This window comes from Macaca thibetana, chromosome 1 (assembly GCF_024542745.1).
Source record: "Macaca thibetana thibetana isolate TM-01 chromosome 1, ASM2454274v1, whole genome shotgun sequence".
In the NCBI taxonomy this organism is placed as follows: Eukaryota; Metazoa; Chordata; class Mammalia; order Primates; family Cercopithecidae; genus Macaca; species Macaca thibetana.
This window is the reverse complement of record NC_065578.1, coordinates 19,782,898-19,808,408: the sequence shown is the minus strand read 5'-3', so window position 1 is coordinate 19,808,408 and position 25,511 is coordinate 19,782,898. Positions and strand designations below refer to the sequence as shown.

Sequence of the window (25,511 nt, the reverse complement as noted above, 5' to 3'; positions counted from 1 at the left end):
AGAAGGGACTAGGGAGTGCAAATCTTGGCAAGTAGGGTGCAGTTTTAAATAGGAAAATTGGGGAAACTATAAAAGTTGGTATTGTTTGAGCAAAGACCTGAAGCAAGTGAGGGTGTTAAATCATGTGGAAATATGGGTAAAGATACTTAGGCAAAGGGAATAGTAAGTACAAAGACCCTGAAGCAGCATTTTCAAGGAACAGCAAGGGGGCCAGTGCAGCTGAACCTAAGAAGGGCCTGATGTGGAGAGTGGTAGAAGATGGGGACTGAGAGGCAACAGGAGCCAGATTATTTAGAGGCCATTTGTAAGGAATCTTCTCTTTTTCTCTGAATGAGATAGAAAGGTATCAGAAGTGTTTTGAACAAAAAAGTGCAGAATCTTGTACTTTACTAGAATCACACTGGCTGCCATGATGAGCACAGCTGAAGGTAGAAGCAGGAAGGCCAAAACAGGTCTCTACAGTAATCTAGGAAAGGGGTGTTGGTGGCTTAAACAAAACTGCTAATGTTGTTAGTAGATTCTGAATATATTGTGTAGGTTTAACTCACAAGGTTTACTGACAAAAATTGGATGTGAAGTGTGAAAGAGGAGTCAAGGTTTTCCACTTGAGCAGCTGAAATGTTGGAGAAGCAGGCTTGGGAAATAATCAAAGCATACTTCTGTCATTTGACCCCATTAAATACAATATACTTTAGAATAAATAATTTCCATCTGACTTCTCCCAAAGTGTTCTAGTCATTAATTCTGTGAATACTGAATTTGGCCCTGCCTTCTCCAGCACCAGATATTCATTTGTGTCAGTTGTTTGTTTGTAGGTCGGTAATGTTTCATGGGTGAGCCAAAATAAGCCGTGCTTCTGCATGTATTTTCCTGCTGTGGGATTAAAGATACTGTCATCAATGCTTTAACAGCTTCTGTTGTCTTTCTTCTTGGTTTTGATGAAAATATTGCTCACTCTTTCAGTGTCCAACTGACTTGAGACAGATGAGAGACTGACACTCTGTTGTCCTTGCAGGTGTCCAGAGAGTGGATGAAGGTGGGTGGAACACTGTACAAGGGGCCAAGAACAGTCGGGTACTGGACCCCTCAAAATTCCTAAAAATCACTAAGGTGAGTCTGACATTTAAAGTACAATTTACACTCTCCTTTGATGCCTTTGATATTAAACACACACACACAAAATTTACAATAGTTGCAAAACATGAGTCTCAAAAGTACTTATTTATGTAAAACAGCAATATTGCAAATCCGTGGGGTGGTTATTTTTTAATGCATTTTTCTTCAAGTTGCTATTGATCAATGTATTCTACATACTCATTTCTGCTTCTATAAGGGTTTACTAAAGAGGGAAAGACTAGGTTACTTCTTAGATATAAGATGCTTAATATAGGAGAGGTAATAAAGATATTTTAGAAGCCTAAGTCAATTGCAGGCTTTTACACAATGTATCCATAGCTCTGGGGAAAAAAGCAGTCACCTGTTTAAACCTTACCGTGAAAGATTTGCCTTATCCCAGGCCTAAAGGAAACCACAGAGGGCCTACTAGAAATCATTCTGTAATAAGGATTTAATAGACTCTGCTTTCCTCTCTTTTGAGAGTCTGTGGGCAGTAAGAGGAAAAAACTCTCTAGCAGATATTTTCAGCAGTAAAAGTTGATCATGTAAGTAGAATGAAGAACTTTGGAGAATGTAGAGAAAGCAGTATTAAATATGATAAGAGTGGAAACTTCTAAAGTCCAGTGGGTTTTCCAATTTGCAAGTCTAGTTTCATCCTTATACTTTCCATAGTTCTGAAAATTGGCACCCTGCTAGCAAAATACTGAAGACAATCAAAACTAATGTGAAAATACTACATGAAAGAAGATAACTGACAAGAAGTATTAAGAAAAATCTTTAAGAAAATTGGAATAGGCCGGGCGCGGTGGCTCAAGCCTGTAATCCCAGCATTTTGGGAGGCCGAGACGGGCGGATCACGAGGTCAGGAGATCGAGACCATCCTGGCTAACACGGTGAAACCCCGTCTCTACTAAAAAATACAAAAAACTAGCCGGGCGAGGTGGCGGGTGCCTGTAGTCCCAGCTACTCGGGAGGCTGAGGCAGGAGAATGGCATAAACCTGGGAGGCGGAGCTTGCAGCGAGCTGAGATCCAGCCACTGCACTTCAGCCTGGGCTACAGAGCGAGACTCCGTCTCAAAAAAAAAAAAGAAAATTGGAATAAAATGGGCTATGTCATTTGCATCTCACAATTTTGTCGAAGCTTTGCTTCATGATAGAAAATTCTCCCTCTGGACCTCTCTTAATAATGTAGTTAGCTAGGATCCTTTTCTCCAAGATTCTGGTACTTTCTTCTAGTTGTTTATATCTCAGAGCAAGAATTCCATTGCTGAATACAGTTTGAGTCTTACCATCTCCATTTCCATCTAGAGACAGTTTTAACCAAAAGTTTATGTTTAAAGAAATCCTCCAGCATTTTGAAAAATGTGTCAGTATTTAATAACAACATTTGTATTTTTAAATATTATGTTTTCCGTGCTTGGATACTATAAAAACAATGCTGGTATCAAATCTCCAACATTACTACTTTAATATTTTTAAGTATGTAAATTGTTAATAAACTTTGTGTATTCAGATAGTTATACTGGAGATACTATACATGAGTATCCTAGAACAAAACCATTAAACATATTTATTGTTAATTGGGAGAGGTTTGTGTGAAAGCACATTATATAGCATAGCAACATATTATGAGCTGTCAGAACATAGAAATATCTTTTTTACAAAGAGCTACATTACAGCTTTTATGTTATATTTATTTTATAATAATATAATGCATACAGCGTAATTTTATTTCACTTGTAGTAAAGGTGTGCTTGGAAGATTAAACATGAGATATCAGGCACCTTCCTACGCTCCCTGCCTAACATTCAAATGTCTTTCTTCTTATTCTTTGTTGAATACTCACATCCCACTGCCTATCTATAGCCCCAACATGAAATTGTTGTGTCTGTTGATCTGTGTTCTGACAGTCATGTAAAGATACTAATGAATTAATTTTGTGGTATTTGTATTTTTTCTTTTTAAAATTAATGGGTAGTGTACAAGAAGAATGATTAGAAACTGCTTATTACAGTTAGCAAATTCATAAACCATCTTAAATAGGAGGACCTGGATGCATTCTCTAGACCAAACAGTATTTTATAGAAACTGGAGTCCAAGGAAGTGCTTCAGGGGCCACATGGATCCCAGTTTAATGAGAACAACTCCAATTTCTGTTTCTTTTTTTTTTTTTTTTTTTTTTTTTTGAGACGGAGTCTCACGCTGTTGCCCAGACTGGAGTGCAGTGGCGCGATCTCGGCTCACTGCAAGCTCCGCCTCCCGGGTTCCCGCCATTCTCCTGCCTCAGCCTCCTGAGTAGCTGGGACTACAGGCGCCCGCCACCGCGCCCGGCTAATTTTTTGTATTTTTAGTAGAGACGGGGTTTCACTGTGGTCTCGATCTCCTGACCTTGTGATCCGCCCGCCTCGGCCTCCCAAAGTGCTGGGATTACAGGCTTGAGCCACCGCGCCCGGCCTCTGTTTCTATTAAATTGGCATTCCAAACAAATTTTTTGTTGCTATAATTGGTTCTACTTCACTGAAGAAGAAAAAAAATAAAAGAAAAACTATTCTTCTAGAATATTTCCTATAACTGACTTGTGGTCTCTTATGTTACAGCCTACAATTGATGAAAAAATTCAGCTGGTACCTAAAGCACAGCTAGGCAGCTGGGGAAAAGGCAGCAGTGGTGGAGCAAAGGCAAGCGAGACTGGTAAGTGTGCAGTGTCCCTCCTCAAACCTGGCTGTGGCTTGTTAGCATTCGCCTCACAGCACATTCCCATAGTCATCGAATGATGGTTTTAGGGAAAGATATGTAGACTAATCATGCCTAAAATTTTATTGGTAGCCCTTTCCTTTCAACATAGATCCTTTCTCAGGATCCTTAAATAATTTTAAGCATTAAAAAAAAAAAATTTCAGTTCATTCATTTAGGCTAATTAAGACCTTTGTTTATTGATTTATTTTTATTTTATTTATTTATTTTTTTGAGATTGGATCCTGCTGTGTCACCCAGGCTGGAGTGTAGTGGCATGATCACAGCTCACCACAGCCTCAACCTCCTAGGTTCAAGCAATCTTCCTGCCTCAGTCTCCTGAGTAGCTGGGACTACCGGCACACGCCATCACACCTGACTGATTTTTTTTTTTTTTTTTTTTTTTTTGTAGAGATGGAGTCTCACTGTGTTGTCTAGGCTAGTCTTGCACTCCTGGGCTCCAGTGATCCTCCCACCTTGGCCTCCTGAGTGCTGGGATTACAGTTATGAGCCACACTCAGCCACTAAGACCTTAATTTTTTAGGTTCCTTTTTGTAGTTGTTGACAAATTTAATATAGCTAGAGAAACTACTGGGACCTCAAATTAAAAGGGAAACTCATTATGTTGAGGAAAGAATCTTAATATGCAGGTGCATTTACTGTAATTTTAGGGAGTTATAAAAGAATAAAGAAATATTGTTCAAAATCTTTTTTGAAAATCAGATTTTGAGAGATTTGACCTGAAGTCCAAAGATGTTTGGATCATCAGAAACACATCCTATTAACTGAGGAAGCCCAATGGAAAGAACAAAAAAATTCAGTGTTAACCTACTTCCCATATGTCCCTTCTACTAAGTAATTTCAGCCTTTTTTCTTTAAATTTTAAAAAATGTCATTATTCAGTAAAACCCACATGCTTATTTGTACACACATGAGATTGAAGCATTTGTGTTGGTTAGCTTTGTTAAAGTTTTATTCTGTTTTTGCTTGCCTTCTTCCTCTATTTGCCACTCCCACCCGTTTACTATATTCTTAAAGGAACGAATGGTTGTAATAAATGAAGACTTCTAAACTCTCTGTTACATGCAAATTCCTTCTAACACTTTGCTTCTCAGAATATGGTAGAGGGACCAGGAGATTGGCATCACCTAAGCTTGTTAGGAATGCCTGGTCTCAGGCCTCACCCAGGGATGCAGATGACTGATTATTTGCATTTTAGTCATGTGATTTGTGTTTTTTTCTAAATCCTTGACATGTGTAGATGCCTTACGGTCAAGTGCTTCCAGTTTAAACAGATTCTCTGCCCTGCAACTTCCAGCACCCTCAGGGTCCACGCCATCCACGCCTGTAGAGTTTGATTCCCGAAGGACCATAACTAGGTGAGAACCCTGCTTTTTATGTCTACCCAAGGCCAGCCTGCTTGCCAGTATGTGTGGCAAGATAGGAGCAAGGATTCTGATAGTAATCCTTATAGATGCATTCCTTTTATTCCTAAAGTTGATTTCCTTCTTTAATCTTCACACACACTATAATTTCTAAGATAGGAACATAATTGGGTGGTGGATTTGGGATGGGATGGGAGGGAAGGGATTCTTTTTTTTTTTCTTTTTTTGAGATGGAGTCTTGTACTGTCGCCCAGGCTGGAGTGCAGTGGCATGATTTTGGCTCACTGCAAGCTCCACCTCCTGGGTTCACGCCATTCTCCTGCCTCAGCCTCCCGAGTAGCTGGGACTTCAGGCACCGGCCACCACGCCCAGCTAATTTTTTGTACTTTCAGTAGAGACGGGGTTTCACCGTGTTAGCCGGGATGATCTTGATCATCTCCTGACCTTGTGATCTGCCCTCCTCGGCCTCCCAAAGTGCTGGGATTACAGGCGTGAGCCACTGTGCCTGGCTGGGAGGGAAGGGATTCTTAAGAAAACTAGGCCCACCCAAACAGCGCTGGAGGCATGTCTAGGGGCTCCCCAAGCTAATCCTCCAGATACTCTAGAAGCATCTAGCATTCTCAACTATGGGAATTAAAGAACGTGACAATCCACCCATACATTTCTCTGTCACAGTGTTCTTCACATTATATTTGAGGTTTTCCTTCATTTTTTTTTGCTAGTCTCCATATTTCACTATCTTTCTACTTTTGCTTTTATAAGATTGTTACAGTCAAGTATTCTGTTGGCTGGTTTACATACCATGAATGGGGACCCTGTAGTGCAGTCACAAAAAACATTTTTTACATAAGCACTTTCAGAACTGAAGTTTCTTTAAGCTCTAAAACTTTTTTTTTAATTATTATTTTTTAGAGATGGCATCTTGCTATGTTGCCCAGGCTGGCATTGAACTCGTGGTCTCAGGCGATCCTCCCATCAGGCTTTTTATTATTATTATTGTAATAAGTTTGATTAGGTAGACTTTGCAAACTGTGTTACTTAATCCCTTGACTTCTTCTGAAACGAAGTATACTTAGCACAAGTCAGCTTTTCATGATGATTCAGATTGTCGTTGAGTATCACTTGTGGCGCTTTGCTCTCATAAATGTCCCCTAATGGTTCTACTTCCTAAGCACTTGTGTATGTTCTTTCACAATAGTTAGACCATTATCCTGCCTGAGTCTCTCCTTTTCCCTTTTAATTTGCTGCTTCTGGTCTACCATGGGCCAACAAACTGTTTGCCCAGCTGGTTAAAATTGTCTAAAAGAAGACGAAATCAGGAAATATGGAGAGTCTCTCTTAAAAGGAATAAAATATATGGCGTTAGCTAATCTAAGACAGCTTTTACTTGATTCTCAAATATTTTCCATATGTTTTAAGTTTCTAAATAAAAAGGTACCATTGTATAATTTCTAAGATAGTGATACCATGTTCTTATAATATTTGTTTCCCTTTCATTTATGTAACTCATACTTTCATCATTGTCTTCTTTTTCCTGAAAGATTTTTAAAAACTAAAATAAGAAATTGCCAAAATTAAGGCCAGGCATGGTGGCTCACGCCTGTAATCCCAGCAGTTTGGGAGGCCAAGGTGGGCAGATCACCTGAGGTCGGGAGTTCGAGACCAGTCTGACCACCATGGAGAAACCCTGTCTCTACTAAAAATACAGAATTAGCCAGGCATGGTGGTGCATGCCTGTAATCCCAGCTACTCAGGAGGCTGAGGCAAGAGAATCACTTGAACCCGGGAGGCGGAGGTTGTAGTAAGCTGAGATCACTCCATTGCACTCCAGCCTGGGCAACAAGAGTAAAACTCCATCTCAAAAAAGAAAAGAAAAAGAAATTACCAAAATTATCACTGACTTTTTTTTGAGACAGAGTCTCACCATCGCCCAGGCTAGAGTGTGGTGGTGCAATCTTGGCTCACTGCAACTTCCTCCTCGCAGTTTCAGGCAATTCTCGTACCTCAGCCTCCCAAGTAGCTGGGATTACAAGCATCCGGCACCAAATCCGGCTAATTTTTGTAATTTTAGTAGAGACACGGTTTCACCATGTTAACCAGGCTGGTCTTCAACTCCTGACCTCAAGTGATCTGCCCTGCTCGGCCTCCCAAAGTGCTGGGATTACAGGTGTGAGCCACCATGCTTGGCCACCACTGACATTTTAAAGTATTAAGTAGTATCGCTTCAGAGAAAAAAGTTAAAACATCTTAATAAATATTCCCTTTAAAGTACTCTTTCACTTGTTTGTTGAATAAGCAGACTTTGAAATATAGTTGGTGCCTCACACATCTAATGTTATCTGTGAAAAATTATTCTGCATACTTTCAGAAAGTCTTAGTGTTATTTTATAATTTGAATATGTAGGGGACATGGGCTTGTCTTTCCTTTGAAAAGTGTTGTTTTGTCTTTTAAGTCGTGGAAGTATGGGCAGGGAGAAGAATGATAAGCCCCTTCCATCTGCAACAGCTCGGCCAAATACTTTCATGAGGGGTGGCAGCAGTAAAGACCTGCTAGACAATCAGTCTCAAGAAGAGCAGCGGAGAGAGATGCTGGAGACCGTGAAGCAGCTCACAGGGGCTGTGGATGTGGAGAGGAACAGCACTGAGGCCGAGCGAAATAAAACAAGGGAGTCAGGTGAGAGACTTGGCTTAAACAGATGCAGATTCTGATTTGGGTTTTAAATTTGGAAGGAAAAATAAAAAGGAGACTGCCTGAGTAGATTTTAGAATCAACATATACCAGCATCTGAAGAGTGAAAGGGCACTTCATAGTTTTATAACTGTTCTCATTCCCTAGGTATGCCTTAGCTCGACAGTTTGTAAATTTTCTCCATTCTTTATTAAATGTTATGGTGAGGAGGTCCTCCTGCTGTATTTTAAGCAATCTGAATTTCTTACAAGTCCCTGTAGCATCCCACACTTTACGTTGCTGTTAGATTGTGTATGCTGTGTAGAGCCCCTCAAATGTGTGAAAATTCTCATTATTGAGCCACTGCAAGACAAACCAAATGAGAAGGTATTAGGTTATCTTTAGTCGCCTTCATCTTCCTTGGTAACCTGTTGTTTTTTGTATGCATTTAGCATGTATATACTTAGAGGACTTGCTCAGATAATGCTCTAAAACTTGCTTCATGTATTTAACCTGTGTTTCAGTTTCCTTATCTGTTAAATGGGGATAAGTTGTACCTACCTTTTCAGGATATTATGAAAATTAAATAAGAAGTTAATACATGTAAATACTTAGAACATTACCTGATAAATACAGGGTTTTCAAAAAGTATTAAATGTTGTGATGACGAATATAGCAATGGAAAACAGTTTAAATTGAAGATTATTTTCAGCCTCTTTTAAATATTTATCATGAAGTAATTCCAGTTGTTTTTAATATTTATATAGCTTTCTAATTTGTTTCACTATTTAAATTGTTTCTCTTAACTGTAGTCCCTAAATGGATCTCAGAGACAAATTAAAGTGTCTTCTCCCAATTGGTGTAACTTTAGATAATACAGCTTTAGGGACGTGTGACTTTTTTAAATCTGTGGTAGATACTTTTGAAATATAACAAGATAGGATATTAAAATATCTTGTGTGTAGTGAATAATGTAGCACAGCTGCTCTATGTGTTTTTATCATCTGATTCATTTGTACATTTACCAGATGCACAGTAAGTGTGAGGCACTTGATCCCTGTTCTCGGCCTTCAGTCTGCTGAGTCAGAAAGACCTTTTTTAGTAATTCCACAAAAGACACAAACTGAGAAAGGTGCTATGAAGAAAGGAATTTAGTTCTAAGAGAATACTTAGAACTATCTGGTACCAAGGAGCTATGTAGAATTAGGGCAAGGGGAGGTTTCCTTCATCTGAAGGACCCATGGGAATGAAGCAGGTTTGTAGACAGGGATGGGTGTGAAGCAGAGGAAAAGAGCACTCCAGACAGGATTACTATGAGCAAAGCTGTAGTAGGAATAGCCACGATTTGTTCAAGCAGCAGTGTGGCTCAGGCTTAGTAGCAAGCAGGGCCCTGACCTGTGCAGGATTGTGAAGACCTCGTGAACTCTTCATCTTCGAAGCAATGGGGAACGATCATAATACAGAAAGGAACAAAAAAGCTTTAAATAGGAAAGTTTGCCATGTTCCTAAATCTTGTTCATTGTTATTGTAGATTATAAAGTTAGTTAGTGCAAATCTATTCTAAAACAAAAGGTTTCTGTATTCTGTTTAAATGTCTTATATCTATTGTCTTGTAGCTATTAAATGCCTTTACTGTAAAAATAATGTAAAGTACATAATATTGTCAACCATAATCTCACTATTTTAATAGTAATTTTTATTATTTTTACTTTTTTTTGGGGGGGGGCCTCTCTAATAGCAAAACCAGAAATTTCAGCAGTGTCAGCTCCTGACAAGGCTGCATTATCAGAAGAGGAAATGGAGAGGAAGTCCAAATCTATCATTGATGAATTTCTACACATTAATGATTTTAAGGTAAATGAGATTAAAAAAAAAAAAAAAACAAAGTCCTTTGACAGTATATAATACTTGGTTCTGGTCAAAATCAGGTGTCATTATGAACTGATAATACTTAGGTTGAGTAATCCAAGTCCTACACAATTCAGTTTGCTTAACGCTGATGCATTTCTGCCAAGTACTCTCTTTTAATTGGATGCTATAATTTACAACATAGAGTGGTGGGCAGAGAGAATGAGTACCCCACTAAAGGAAAACCAAATTGACTTCGATATTAAGGAGCAAAAACAACACATTATCATTATGAAGCTTTTCTGGCACCCTGAATATAGCTGTCATGGTCTTTTTTATTTCTTTGAGACAGAGTCTTGCTCTGTTGCCCAGGCTGGAGTGCAGTGGCACAATCTCGGCTCACTGCAACCTCCACCTCCCAAGTTCAAGCAATTCTCCTACCTCACTCTCCCAAGTAGCTGGGACTACAGGTGCCTGTAACCATGCCCAGCTAATTTTTGTATTTTTAGAAGAGGCGGGGTTTCACCATTTTGGCCAGGCTGGTCTTGAACGCCTGACCTCAAATGATCCACCCACCTCGGGCTCTTAAAGTGCTGGGATTACAGGCCTGAGCCACCACACGTCCCATGCTCATGGATAGGAAGAATCACTATCATAAAAATGGCTATACTGCCCAAAGCAATTTGTAGATTCGGTGCTATTCCCATTAAACTACCTTTGACATTCTACACAAAACTAGAAAAACCTATTTAAAAATTCATATGGAACCAAAAAAAGGAGCCCAAATAGCCAAGACAGTCGTAAGCAAAAAGAACAAACTGGAGGCATCACACTGCCCTGCTTCAAACCATGTATGTGTGTATATGTGTGTGTGTGTGTGTGTGTGTGTATGTGTGTATATATATATATATTTTTTTTTTTTTGAGTCAAATTCTTACACTGTTGCCCAGGCTGGAGTGCAGTGGCACGATCTCGGCTCACTACAAGCTCTGCCTCCTGGGTTCACGCCATTCTCCTGCCTCAGCCTCCCAAGTAGCTGGGACTACAGACACCTGCCACCACGCCTGGCTAATTTTTTGTACTTTTAGTAGAGACGGGGTTTCAGCGTGTTAGTCAGGATGGTCTTGATCTCCTGACCTCGTGATCCGCCCTCCTCGGCCTCCCAAAGGTCTGGAATTACAGGCATGAGCTACCGCACTGAACCTACTTCAAATTATATTACAGGGCTACAGTAACCAAAACAATGTGGTATGGTACAACAACAGACACACAGACCAGTGGAACAGAATAGAGAACCCAGAAATAAGACTACACACCTTCAATTATCTTCAACAAACCTGACAAAAACAAGCAATGGGGAAAGGATTCCCATTTTAATAAATGGTGTTGGGATACCTGGCTGGTCATATGCGGAAAATTGAAATTGGACCCTTTCCTTATACCATATACAAAAATCAACTAGAGATGGATTAAAATGTAAAACTCAAAACTATGAAGAAGAAAACTTACACAATACCATTCAGGACATAGGCACAGGCAAAGATTTCATGATGAAGATGCCAAAAGCAATTGCAATGAAAACAAAAATTTACAAATGGGATCTAATCAAATGACAGAGCTTCTGCACAGCAAAAGAAACTATCAATCAACAGAATAAACAGACAACTTACAGAATAGGAGAAACTGTTTGCAATGTATACATCAGACAAAGGTGGTTTTTTGTTGTCGTTTTTTCTTTTGCTCTCTTTTTTTTTTTATGGAGACAGAGTTTTGCTCTTGTCACCCACGCTGGAGTGCCGTGGTGCAATCTCAGCTCACTGCAACCTCCACCTCCCGGGTTCAAGCAATTCTCCTACCTCAGCCTCCCGAGTAACTGGGATTACAGGCACCCACCACCACCCCCAGCTAATTTTTTTGTATTTTTAGTAGAGATGGGGTTTCGCCATGTTGACCAGGCTGGTCTCAAACTCCTAACCTCAGGTGATCCGCCTCCCAAAGTACTGGGATTACAGGCATAAGCCACTGCGCCTGGCCCCCAACAAAGGTCTTATGTGCAGCATCTATGAGGAGCTTAAACAAATTTACAAGAAATAAAAAAAACACACTAAAAAGTAGACAGAGGACATGAACAGACAGTATTCAGAGGAAGACATACATGTGGCCAACAATCACAAGAAAAAAAAGCTCAACATCACTGATTATTAGAGAAATGCAAATCAAAACCACAATGACATACCATCTGATACCAGTTAGAATGGCTCTTATTAAAAAATCAAAAAATAATAGATGTTGGCAAGGTTGTGGAGAAAAAGGAACACTTTTATACTGTTGTAGTGTAAATTAGTTCAATCATTGTGGAAGAAGACAGTGTGGCTACTTCTGAGAGACCTAGAGACAGAAATAACATTTGACCCAGCAATCCCATTACTGGGTATATACCCAAAGGAATATAAATTGTTCTCTTATAAAGACACATGCACACGTGTGTTCATTGTAGCGCTGTTCACAATAGCAGAAACATGCAATCAACCTAAATGCCCATCAAAAATAGACTGGATAAAGAAAATGTGGTACATAGACGCCGTGAAATATTATACAGCCATACAGAGACCAAGATCATGTGCTTTGCAGGGACATGGGTTTTGCTGGAGACCATTATCCTTAGCAAACTAATGCAGGAACAGAAAAGCAAATACCTGATGTTCTCACTTGTAAGTGGAAACTAAATGATGAGAACACATGGACACGTAGAGGGGAACAATGCACACTGGGGCCTACTGGAGGACAGAAGGTGGAAGGAGAGAGAGAGGATCAGGAAAAATAACTAGTGGATACTAGGCTTAGTATCTGGGTGATGAAATAATCCCTACAGCAAACCCCCATGACACACATTTACCTATGTAGCAAACCTGTACATCCTGCACATGTACCCCTGAACTTTTTAAAGTTTAAAAAATGTGTATCATGATATAGCTAATTGACCCTTTATGCAAACACAGTGAATGAATTCCCATTAGAAAACATTTAATCACTTCCGTGTAGTGAGGATTGATATTTATTCATTTATTTATTTATTTTATTTATTTATTTTTTGGAGACAGAGTCTTGCCCTGTTGCCCAGGCTGGAGTGCTGTGGGGCGATTGCAGCTCACTGCAAGCTCTGCCTCCCAGTTCCAAGCAATTCTCCTGCCTCAGCCTCCCGAGTGGCTGGGATTACAGGCGCGTGCCACTATACACGGCTAATTTTTGTATTTTTGGTAGACACAGGGTTTCGCCTTCTTGACCAGCCTGGTCTCGAACTGCTGACCTCAAATGATCTGCCCACCTTGGCCTCCGAAAGTGCTGAGATTACAGGTGTGAGCCACCACGCCCAGCTTGAGGATTGAATATTTGCATTCATTTACAGGTCCTTTGGAAAAGGCGTAGCAATCATGTTGATTGGCTTAAAGGAAGGTTAAAAAACCCACAAGGGGCCAGGTACGGTGGCTCACCCCTGTAATCCCAGCACTTTTGGAGGCTAAGGCTAGTGGATTACTTGAGCCCAGGAATTTAAGACCAGCCTGGGCAAGATATCCATCTCCACAAAAAAAATTTTTTTAATTAGCTGGGCATGGTGGCACACCTGTGATCCTAGCTACTGGGGAGGCTGAGGCAAGAGGATTGCCAGAGCCTGGGAACTTGAAGCAGTGGTGAGCTATAATCATGCCACTACACTCTAGCCTGGGTAACTAAGTGAGACCTTATATTGTTTAAAAAAAAAAAAAAAAAGGCCGGGTGCGGTGGCTTACACCTGTAATCACAGCACTTTGGGAGACCGAGGCGGGCAGATCAGGAGGTCAGGAAATCGAGACCATCCTGGAGAACATGGTGAAACCCCGTCTCTACTAAAAATACAAAAAAATTAGCGGGGCGTCGTGGCGGGCGCCTGTAGTCCCAGCTTCTAGGGACGCTAAGGCAGGAGAATGGTGTGAACCCGGGAGGCGGTGGAGCTTGCAGTGAGGGGAGATCGCGCCACTGCACTCCAGCCTGGGCGACAGAGCAAGACTCCGTCTCAAAAAAAAAAAAAAAGTGAAAGACCCACAAGGATGAAGAGACCAGGGAATAGACAGAAGCGACATTCTGGAAGTTGGAATAAGAAGGATGAGTGGTAATGTATTTAACAAACTAAGACTGTGTGTGAGGTACAGATGTGGCCAGAAACAAAAGGGAATTAGTTGGTTAAAAGCATATATAAGAAATCTTTTACAGCCGGGCGCGGTGGCTCACGCCTATAATCCCAGCATTTTGGGAGGCTGAGGCAGGCGATTACCTGAGGTCAGGAGTTTGAAACCTGCCTGACCAACATGGGGAAACATCGTCTCTACTAAAAATACAAAATTAGCCAGGCTTGGTGGTGCATGCCTGTAATCCCAGCTACTTGGGAGACTGAGGCAGGAGAATCTCTTGAACCTGGGAGGCAGAGGTTTCAGTGAGCCAAGATTGCATCATTGTACTCCAGCCTGGGCAACAAGAGTGAAACTCTGTCTCAAAAGAAAAAAGAAACCATTTTACATGATAATTGTCTTGAATGTTTCAAAAATGGCAATGTCATGAAAAGACAAAAAAGAGAAAGGACCGTTCTAGATTAAAGGAATATGAACAACATCATAACATGTAAAGTTGGATTCTCAACTGGACTCAGCAACAACAAAAAGCTGTGTTAGACCTTTAGAGACAGTTATGGAAATTTGAATATGTATTATATATCAAATATTTTTATTGACATCATTAATAGTAAATTTGGACATTCAGAAAGAAAGAAAACAATTGATGAATCTAAATCAAAGTGAAGATATGTAATTGTATATTGTATGACTTTAATTTTTCTGTAGGCTTGAAATTTTGTTAGATAAAAAGTTAATGTGAGGGAGGTATTAAATAAAGGAGCAAGGAGGAAAAAGCATCAGTGGTGAGACACCTAGATGAGCTTCCTCCCTTCTGCATCAGGTCACCACCCTTCCTACCTACATCCTCCCCCTTGGAAGAGCTACTTTGCTTCAAAGGTTGAACCAACAGATTTTGAATTCAGGGCACCAGACTAATTTCCAGTAGCTGAGAGCAGAGAGGTACACTGCTTTATTGGTGTATCAGCAACTCTGGCTGACTGGCTTTCACCCTTCAGACCAAAGATATTGACTTGGCTGGATTACTCTATAGTAAACACCAGTTAACAAGCACAAATTAAGAAGCATACTGCAAAAACTTACTAAAAGAATTTTAATGCTTAACCTAACTATATCACTTCAATTTAATTTTCATATGAAGACTTTTTTCATTGAAGATTGAGCAAATATTAACCTACATAGACACAGTAATCTCTGTTGACACATTAAGGCTTTTGAATCACGACATTAAATATCTATTTCATAATATACTATTTTCAATTTTTTAAATAAATGATCATAAAATAAGTAAATATTATGTAGAAAAATACATTTGACTCTGGCCCTTTGAGTGATGTTTAATAAAATTGTTAAACTAAACATGTTAACTTTGTAAAGATGCATCATTTTTTTAAAAATTTTTATTTATAAAAACGGTTCTCTGGTAAAAACTGGAAAACCTACTAGACAAATTTGAAAAGAGCTATAATGCTCTTTTTTTGTATGACTTTTAATATTGCCCATATCAGCCTGCAATTTACTGAGCTATAGAGTATGTTAAACAAATAGAAACTTAAATATGGAAACTGTCCTGTTCATGGAGCTTTCTCCTGATTCTAAGTAAAAGATTTTAAAGTTATCTTAACATTCTGGTAACACTATCCAGATTTTGGAGTAAGCCTTTCTTTGCTGTTGGAACAGGAAGCCGTGCAGTGTGTGGAAGAGCTGAATGCCCAGGGCCTGCTACATGTTTTTGTGAGAGTGGGAGTGGAGTCCACCCTGGAAAGGAGCCAGATCACCAGGGATCACATGGGCCAACTACTCTATCAGCTGGTACAATCAGAAAAACTCAGCAAACAGGACTTTTTCAAAGGGTCGGTATCCTCTTCAAGAGTGGTATTCAGTTACTAGGCTCTTGGGTATCAGTTAATTTTTAAAGTACTTACCTCTTTAAGTATTTAGTTTTTTCCATAGATGAAAGTTGTATCCACTGTAATGTGTTGATATGATGCAATTAATATATTGATATATGTTGGTTGATGTGATGGCATTTTATAGATTGTGCTAGGGCATAAAGGTTATCTTTTGGTTTTCTGAATATTATTGTTAGATCTCTATCATGATGTAAGTAAGGTAGCAGAGACCCCTTAGGCTCAGGGAAACTCTGAGGCCTTTAGCAGCCCATTTACATGTGATCCCCAAATGTTCTTTGAGGAAAAAACCTTTTCTTTGTGAGAACAATTCTGAAAAATTGTCTTAAATTTAAAAACCTTATTCTTCCAATAAACCATGGTTATTGTGGCTAGGAAGCACTTGTCTGCCCACTCTAGCCTCATGGAGAAGGATATGTAACTCCATGTTCTTAATGATTTAGTCTGTTTCAGTTTGGTTTCATTATGATTCTTGTCAATGGACGGTTTGATGAGGTCTGCCTGTCATTGGTGGTGAATCCTCATTTGATCAGGTTCTGGTATATTTGTGATATACCATCATCACAAGTGCATAGATAAGGTTCCTTTTGGTTCAACCACAAAATTTTACCCAGGCATAGGTTGTATAACCAATGTTTAAAGTGAAAATTGCATTGGTAAAAAATTTTGTTTTAGGAGCCATGTTGTATCAAATATAAACACAGAGTCACACCCGGCACTGACAGATGCCCACTCTCTAAAGGAATAGCAACTAGGATCTCCTAAGGTCTGGACATTGGATATGCATCTGCCATCTCGTCCTCACTTGGACATACACTTATTGAGTCAAATGGCAGTAAGAATTCTGCACTACTTGTAATTTTCCTTTCTTTTTTTTTGCCAAGCTTATATTCTCATAAATTAAATGCACATATGATTAAATGCCACTGTATATTTTTCTGTATTCATTTCACATATAGCCATCCTTTTAGAATAAGGTAACCATTAAATGTCATTATTGTCCGGGTGCAGTGGCTCACACCTGTAATCCCAGCACTTCGGGAGGCTGCAGTGGGTGGATCACTTGAGATCAGGAGTCTGAAACCAGCCATGGCCAACATGGCCAACATCTACTAAAAATACAAAAATTAGCCCAATGTAGTGGCATGAACCTGCAATCCCAGCTACTTGTGAGGCTGAGGCATAAGAATCGCTTGAACCCGGGAGGCGGAGGTTGCAGTGAGCGAAGATTGCACCACTGCACTCTGCCTGGCTTAGTCTCAAAAAAACAAAAAAGTCATTGTTGAATTTATTCATTTGATTTTGTAGACAATGATAACATTGTCTTCTAGGTCCTCGAAAATTTATACTTGCCCCTAGGATCATTAAAAAGTTTTCTTGCCAAGCGTGGTGACTCACACCTGTAATCCCAGTATTTTGGGAGGCCGAGGCGGGCGGATCACAAGGTCAGGAGTTCAAGACCAGCCTGACCAACATGGTGAAACCCCGTCTCTACTAAAACTATGAAAATTAGGCTGGGCACCGTGGCTCACACCTGTAATCCTAGCACTTTGGTAGGCCGAGGCGGGTGGATCACGAGGTCAGGAGTTCAAGACCAGCCTGACCAACATGGTGAAACCCCGTCTCTACTAAAACTATGAAAATTAGGCTGGGCACCGTGGCTCACACCTGTAATCCTAGCACTTTGGTAGGCCGAGGCGGGTGGATCACGAGGTCAGGAGATCGAAATCATCCTGGCTAACATGGTGAAACCGTGTCTCTACTAAAAATACAAAAAATTAGCCAGGCATGGTGGCACGAATCCCAGCTACCCAGAGACTGAAGCAAGAGAATCGCTTGAACTAGGGAGGCAGAGGTTGCAGTGAGCTGAAATTGTGCCACTGCACTCCATTCTGGGTGACAGAGTGAGACTCCCTCTCAAAAAAAAAATGTTTTCTTTCAGGCTGGGCATGGTGACTCACACCTGTAATCCTAGCACTTTGGAAGGCTGAGGCAGAAAGATCGCTTGAGCCCAGGAGTTTGAGACCAGCCTGTGCAACATGGTGAAACTCCATTTATACTAAAAATACAAAAATTAGCTGGGCATGGTGGTGTGCACCTATAGTCCCAGCTACTTGGGAGGCTGAGGCAGAAGGATTGCACCTGGGAGGTCCAGGCTGCAGTGAGCCATGATCACACCACTGCACGCCAGCCTAGGTAACAGAATGAGACCTTGTATGGAAAAAAAAAAAAAAGTTTTCTTTCAGCAATAAGGTAGATTGCTCTGAATTCAGTGAATGACTAGATTAAGTCCATTTGAACCAGTTAGTAAGAAATTTTGGCAAAAGTTGCTGTGGTTATTGGTTTTTAAGGCCAGGATGGTTTCCCATTTTAAAAGAGAAGCTTCCAATTCAGTCCAGTAACTAGCCAGTGCAAATGGTAAGAGCAAATGAAGGTATGTACACCCTCAAAATCAGATTGAATATGGTCCCCCCAGCAGACTTGAAACTATAATTTCCTAGAAATAATACTGTTGGAGTGACAAGGATATCCATTTATAAATAGTTACTTATTACCCAGGTATTATGATATATTCCTCAGAAAATTCTGGAAATGATAATGGTAAATTATTGTTTACTATTTTCTGTCTCTTCAAACTATATTCAGAAGTTGATTCATATCTATAAAGATCCCCGGAAGCATAGTCTACCATTATTGGCTATAATTGAACTTGTGAGATACTAACTTAGTCTCTAGGATATCTCAGACATTTGCATTTCTCCCTTTGTGGGATTCCCTGAAGAAAGAATATCATAACCAGACATGGTGGCTACACTTTTGTTGTTGGTAGTAGAATTGCTGTTGCTGGCAATAACTACCACACTACTACCTTTTATTTAGACATAAAATGAGGTTAACGCTTCTGTGTCTCAGCAATTACTTCATGTTTCACCATACCTGCTTCCTTCTGCAACTAGAGGCAGTGCAGTGTCTCCAGGCCTAACTTTTGATGCTTAGACCTAACCAGTCTTGGACCTTAGACCAAGACATGTAAAAGTTGTACTATTTTATTCTGAATGGAGAGGCCTGACAATTTAGTGCCCACCTTTTTCTAAGAGGGAAATGGTAGGGATTGCTTCATGTCAGTGTCCGCCAGGAGCCGTCTTGCAAGTAGATGAGAATTTCACAATCCCTTCTAAAACCTGAGTTATAAATGGTTCATACTGTCTAGGGGGACCATTTATTGGAGCCATGAAGATACCCTGTCTTTTGCTTCTATTTCTTAACCTACAAAGATAGTGTTGTCCTTCCATAGTATTGTGGAAGAGCCTCTGAGATCAGCTGGTTTGGGTGCTGCTACTGCTTAGATGTCAACTTCTGAACAGTTGGGGAAGCAGTTTCTGCCTAGCTTGCCAAGCCAGTGATAACCCTGGGAAGGTTAGAAAGCAGAAAGGCAGCCAGGTGCGGTGGCTCACGCCTGTAATCCCAGCACTTTGGGAGTCCGAAGCAGGCGGATCACGAGGTCAGGAGATTGAGACCATCCTGGCCAACATGGTGAAACCCCATCTCTACTGAAAATACAAAAATTAGCTAGGCATGGTGGTGCATGCCTGTAATCCCAGCTACTCGGGAGGCTGAGGCAGGAGAATTGTGTGAACCAGGGAGTCGGAGGTTGCAGTGAGCCGAGATTGCACCAGTGCACTCCATCCTGGCAACAGAGTGAGACTCCATCTCCAAAAAAAAAAAAAAAAAAGGCAGACAGCCTCCAGGTATACTGATCCCTGGTGAGCTAGTTACTAATCTGCCATTTCTCCCTATGGTTCTCTTTAGAGTATGCACTGCTGCAAAGTAGTAAAATAGACAAAAATTTCAAATAGGCTTTATGAATATAGCTTTTAGGGCCTTTGGAATTTTCCTTACAAGATGTTATGTCAACTGTGAGCATAATAGTTGCTGTGTGTAAAACATACCTCCACAAAGATAACATCAAGCCATTCTCCTGAGATTTTCAGGACTTGAATCTAAATATTTTATGACACAAGTTAGGTCGGTAGGTAGATAGGTAGAAGCATTATTGTATAGGTACATGCACTTCAAACTGTGTTGATAGTCTTTTTATATCATGATTTCAGAAAACTTTTTAAAAACTGTCTAATAAATATAGTTGAGTGCAGTTTGCTGTTAGTCACAGAATTGGAATGACTTTGGAAGTGTAATAAACAAATGAAGACCAAGGTTGTAAAAATTAGAGTGGACAATAGACACAAAATATGTACCCTAGAGGAAGATTGATACATTAATATTTCATTTTGGGAGATGTTTGTTAGAGAGGAAATTCTTATCTCTTCCTTGACTACTTTTCTGGAACTTTTATGACTGCTTGCAGCAATTCTACATTGGTAAAAGACCCTACATAGGCTGGACATGGTGACTCGCACCTGTAATCTTCAGCTACCAGGGAGGCTAAGGTGGGAGGATGGCTTGAGGCCAGGAGTTCAAGACGACCAGTCTGGGCAACATAGCAAGACCCCATCTCTAAAAAAAAATTAACAAAAAAAGTAGCTGTGCATGGTGGCACATGCCAATAATTACAGCTACTTGGGAGGCGAGGCAGGAAGATTGCTTGAGCCCAGGAGTTCAAGGCTGTAATGAACTATGGGAACATCACTGCACCCCAGCCTGGGCAACAGAGTGAGATCCTATCTTTAAAAACAAAAAAACACTTTGGGAGGCCATAGTGGGCAAGTTGCTTGAGCCTAGGAGTTTCAGACTAGCCTGGGCAACATGGTGAAACCCCATCCCTACCAAAAAATACCAAAACTATCTGGGCATGCTGGTGGGTGCCTATAGCTGCAGCTACTCAAGAAGCTGAGGTGGGAGGATTGCCATACTGACCTTGTAAAATGACTTGGAAAGTATTTTCTCCACTTCGATTTCTTGGAAGAGTTTGAGAAGAATTTGTTCTTCTTCAAGTGTTTGGTAGAATTCAGCAGTGAAGCCATCTAGTCCTGGGCCTTTTTTTTTTTTTTTTCCCTTTCTGAGATAGGGTCTTGCTCTGTCACCCGGGTTGGAGTGCAGTGGCTTCATCGTAGCTCACTGCAACCTCAACCTCCTGGGCTCAAGTGATCCTCCCACCTCAGCCTCTCAAGTAGCTGGAACAGTAGGTGCATGCCACTATGCTCAGCTCATTTTTAATTTTTTTTAGAGATGGTGTCTCACTATGTTGCCCAGGCTGGTCTTGCACTCCTAGACTCAAATGATCCTTCCACCTTGGCCTCTCAAAGTGCTGGGATTATAGGTTGAAGGCAGTGCACCTGGCCATAATTCAGTCTTGATTTGTTGTATGTATCTGTGAGTTTATCTGTTTTTTTCTAGATTATCCATATTATTGTTCATAGTAGTTTCTTAACGATCCTTTGTATTTCTGTGGTATCAGTTGTAATATCTCCTCTTTCATTCCTTATTTTGAGTCTTCTCTCTTTTCTCCTAGTCTAGATAAGGGTTTCTTGATTTTCTTCATTATTCCAAAAAAAAAAAAAACTCCGAGTATCATTGATTTTTTTTTTTCTTTCATTTTTTAAGTGTCTATTTCATTTATTTCTGTTTGCATGTTTGTTATTTCCTTCCCTGTGCTAACTTTGGGCTTAGTTTGTTCTTCTATTTCCTTGATGTGTAATGGTATATTGTTTGAGATCTTTTTTCTTTTTTGATATGCATACTCATTTTTCCCTCTTAAGAGTACTTTTGCTGCATTCTATAAGTTTTGGTATGTTGGGTATGTTGTGTTTCCATTTTCATTTGTCTCAAGGTATTTTTAAAAATTCCTTTGTAATTTTTTCTGTGACCTGTTGGTTGTTTAGGAGAATGTTGTTTGACATTCACATGTTTGGATATTTTCCAAGATTTCCCCTGTTACTGATTTCAAGTTTTATTGCATTGTGATCCAAAAAGATATTTGATATGATTTCAGTCCTCTTAAATTTGTTAAATCTTGTTTTGTGGTCTAACATATGCTCTATTGGGGAGAATGTTTTATTTGCACTTTAGAAGAATATGTATTCTGCTGCTGTTTAATGGAATGTTCTGTATATTTTTATTTGGTTTAAAGTATAATTCAAGGCCAATGTTTCCTTACTGATTTTCTGTCTAGATGAGTTGTTCATTGTTTAAAGAAGGGTGTTGAGGTCCCCTACTCTTGCTGTACTGTAGTCTATCTTTCCCTTCAGATAATTAATTGCCTTATGTTTTTCGGTACTCCAATGTGAGATGCATATGTATTTATAACTGTGATATCCTCTTAGTAAATTGATTCCTTTATCATTACATAATGACCTTTGTCTCTTACAGTTTTTGACTTAATGTCCTTTTTGTCTTGTGTAAGTATAGCTACCCTTGCCCTCTTTTGGTTTCTGTTTTCATGAAATATCTTTTTTCTTCTCTTCCTTTTCAGTCTGTTAATGTCCTTACTAGTAAAATGAGTCTCTTACAGACAGCATATGGTTGGATCTCATTTTTCATTTATTTATTTTTTAAGTTTTGAGAGAGAGTCACACTCTCTCACCAAGGCTGGAGTGTAGTGGCGCAATCAAGGCTCACTGCAACCTCTTCTTTCTGGGCTCAAGCAATCCTCCTGGGTAGCTGAGACCATAGCCATGTATCATGATGCCTGGCTAATTTTTTTTATTTTTTTATAGAGACAGAGTCTCCCTACATTGCCCAGGATGGTCTCCAACAACTAGGCTCAAGTGATCTTCCTGCCTTGGCCCCTTCAAGTGTTGGGATTACAGGCATGAGCCATTGCACCTGGCCAGATCTTATTTTTTAATCTATTTAGCCACTCCGTCTTTTGATTGGAAAATTTAATCCATTTACATTTGATATAATTATTTATAGATAAGGACTTGCCACTGCCATTTTGTAATTTGTTTTCTGGTTATTTTGACAATACCACTTTCAATTGTGGTAGCATTATTTTGCTTTTTTAAAAGATTTCTTATCGGAACTTTACTGCATTAAAATTTTAAAATATTTTTCTTTTAATCGTGTATCCCTTTCTACAATTAAAATTTTAGACAAAAACCCAGTATATAAAATGAAGTGGAGCTTTTGTAATTGAAATGGGTGGAGGGATATCTGCAGTCTCATCTATGTAGACCCTACCAAAGTTCAGTCCAATGGCTGTGGTTTTTTCCCTGCAGCCAAAGAACAGCCTGACAGTCCAATGACTGTGATGGTCACTACATGCCAAGAGGCAAGGGTATGATGTAGCTCTGTTTCATTTTTTCAGCTTTTAGAAAATACGTGTGGTGCAAAGCATTATTATAGGCTATGTAGTAGTACAAAGACATAAAAACAGTTATTACCTAGGTGCTTCCGCACACTTAGGATTTTTCTTTTAGAATCATGCAACAGGATTTAGGAACTGTAAACCTGAAAAAACAATAAGCTCCTTACAGGCTTGTTCTCTGGAAATCCTATGTTCAGCTAAAAAAGGTTTTTGTTAGCAGTATAGATTTGACCACTGATTGTATTCTGCAGACTGTCCCATGATGAACTGACCAAGGAGTAAAAAACCAAGGCAAGAATATGGGTATATTTTATTTGTAATGAGGTAAAATATATGAGATAAAAATAGCAGCAGATATACTGCTGAAAGACCAGCATGGCTACAGTTGTCTCTTGGGCCCATTGAACAGCTTCATTTATGCTGCTAGCCCATGGAGCAGGAGTTGGCAGGGTCAGGTGGTTAACCTAGAAATCCTGGAGTCCAGCTAGATTATATTCCATCAGGGGTACATTAACTGAACCCAAAGTATGCACATAATGAGAGAACCTGCAATCATTTGACATCTATTTGCCATAGCACAGACACTGTCCTCGGCGTCAAATAATTGCAAGCTGTGAGGTCAGAAAGTTGGAATTAAGGATTCATTAAGCCCGGAGTTAGGTAATATGGCTGAGCTGCAAACTGTTTTGAAATGGCAGCTTCAGAATGGTGACCCTGCCCACGGTAGTAGCTGTTTTTAAGTGAAAAGTTTTACTGACATGTAGGCCTCTGAAAAAAGGGTGGTGTACTTTGGCTAGAACCTGGAACTGCAGTGGAAAAGCACACATTTTACAATTGTAGAGATCTGAAAGGGCATGCATACAATTACCACCTGCTCTTAGCCCTTCAATTCATTCCTCCCTTTCCTTATGACTTGCAGTTATGTGTATGTCTCCTGTAGTTAAATTCATTTGCTTTTGTACTTTTTAATATATTGTATATGGAAATAATTAACAACATCTTGAGTTGTTTGTTTCTGCTTCCAAGTGAATAGCTGTGATTTTTAGCCTACGTAAGACTGCTGGTATTTTATATTTGATTTTCCTAAGTTTTACATTTAATTCCCATTTGCTTGACATTGAGAAATAGTTATAATTCATAGGACAAAAGTCTGAAACCATTAGCTTTTCTGTAGAGTTAGAACAGTTTGTAACATGTAATAATGATGGTAATGTTAGTAATGTTGTCAGACTCTTTTATATCCATCCAGTTTTTTTACCCATTGTAAGATTCCTCAAGGACACAGATTTTTGCCTTTTCTTTTTTTTTTTTTTTTTTTTTTTTTGAGACGGAGTCTCGCTCTGTCACCCAGGCTGCAGTGCAGTGGCCGGATCTCAGCTCACTGCAAGCTCCGCCTCCCGGGTTCACGCCATTCTCCTGCCTCAGCCTCCCGAGTAGCTGGGACTACAGGCGCCCGCCACCTCGCCCGGCTAGTTTTTTGTATTTTTTAGTAGAGACGGGGTTTCACCGTGTTAGCCAGGATGGTCTCGATCTCCTGACGTCGTGATCCACCCGTCTCGGCCTCCCAAAGTGCTGGGATTACAGGCTTGAGCCACCGCGCCTGGCCTTTTGCCTTTTCTTTGTGTCAGATCTTTGTTACAGTAAGTGTTTAGTCAGTGCTTTTGATTGACTCAGAGGACGTGATATTCAACTGTGGTGAATTCTTTATAGTACGGGATTAAATGGATAGTTTTTCCCCTAGAACTTCACAGGACTGTCCTCTTTTTCATCATTTAAGGCTTTCAAATGTCACCTTTATATGGAGGTGTTTTCTGACCTCCTTCTGGTACCATAGTTCATGTTCTTCAGAGTATTAGCTCTATCTGCAAGTATGCTTTTGTCTGTTCTAGTCTTTTTCCCCACGCTGACATAATCTCTTTGAGAATGGTAATGTGTTAACCAGTTACTTTGTGGCTAGACTGTACCTAACATAGCAGGTGATTAATATGTATTTGTTGATTGATTTTTTTATCTTTTTATTTAATCTTAACTTTTGAATTACATTTGCATGTTATTTTTACCCCCATTCCTTTTCAGTTTTTCAGAAACTTTGGAATTGGCAGATGACATGGCCATTGATATTCCCCATATTTGGTTGTACCTTGCTGAACTGGTGACCCCCATGTTAAAAGAAGGCGGAATCTCCATGAGAGAACTTACCACGTAAGTTATACTTGTTTCTCTTGATAGATGTCAGGTAGAACTGACACATAACTCACCTGCTAGCTCTCTAGCATAGTACTATCCCATGGTTGCTTTTGGAGACTCCTGAATGCAGCCTGTGACTCTTAAAGACTTCTGATTTCAGTGTAAAAATGTTACATTATGCTAGGTCTACACCTGAGATATGTTGGGGATATGATAGCCCTGTGGTCTGTTGAG

General features: G+C 39.9%; 1 protein-coding gene and 1 non-coding gene across 21 annotated transcripts in view; one reads left to right on the top strand and one right to left on the bottom strand.

Moving 5' to 3' along the window:
• EIF4G3 (eukaryotic translation initiation factor 4 gamma 3) overlaps positions 1 to 25,511 on the top strand; it is a 374,608-nt gene that overhangs the window by 328,504 nt on the left and 20,593 nt on the right. For all 20 annotated transcript variants that reach the window (XM_050789764.1, XM_050789766.1, XM_050789763.1 and 17 more), the window contains 7 exons: positions 1,016 to 1,110; positions 3,714 to 3,807; positions 5,111 to 5,228; positions 7,688 to 7,908; positions 9,641 to 9,756; positions 15,594 to 15,766; positions 25,167 to 25,292. In XM_050789764.1, coding sequence (XP_050645721.1) covers positions 1,016 to 1,110; positions 3,714 to 3,807; positions 5,111 to 5,228; positions 7,688 to 7,908; positions 9,641 to 9,756; positions 15,594 to 15,766; positions 25,167 to 25,292 — 943 coding nt within the window. The remainder of the gene's footprint in view (positions 1 to 1,015; positions 1,111 to 3,713; positions 3,808 to 5,110; positions 5,229 to 7,687; positions 7,909 to 9,640; positions 9,757 to 15,593; positions 15,767 to 25,166; positions 25,293 to 25,511) is intronic.
• Positions 15,325 to 15,386, bottom strand: LOC126945019 (U7 small nuclear RNA). Its single transcript, XR_007722270.1, has one exon. It is a non-coding gene; the product is annotated as a U7 small nuclear RNA (small nuclear RNA).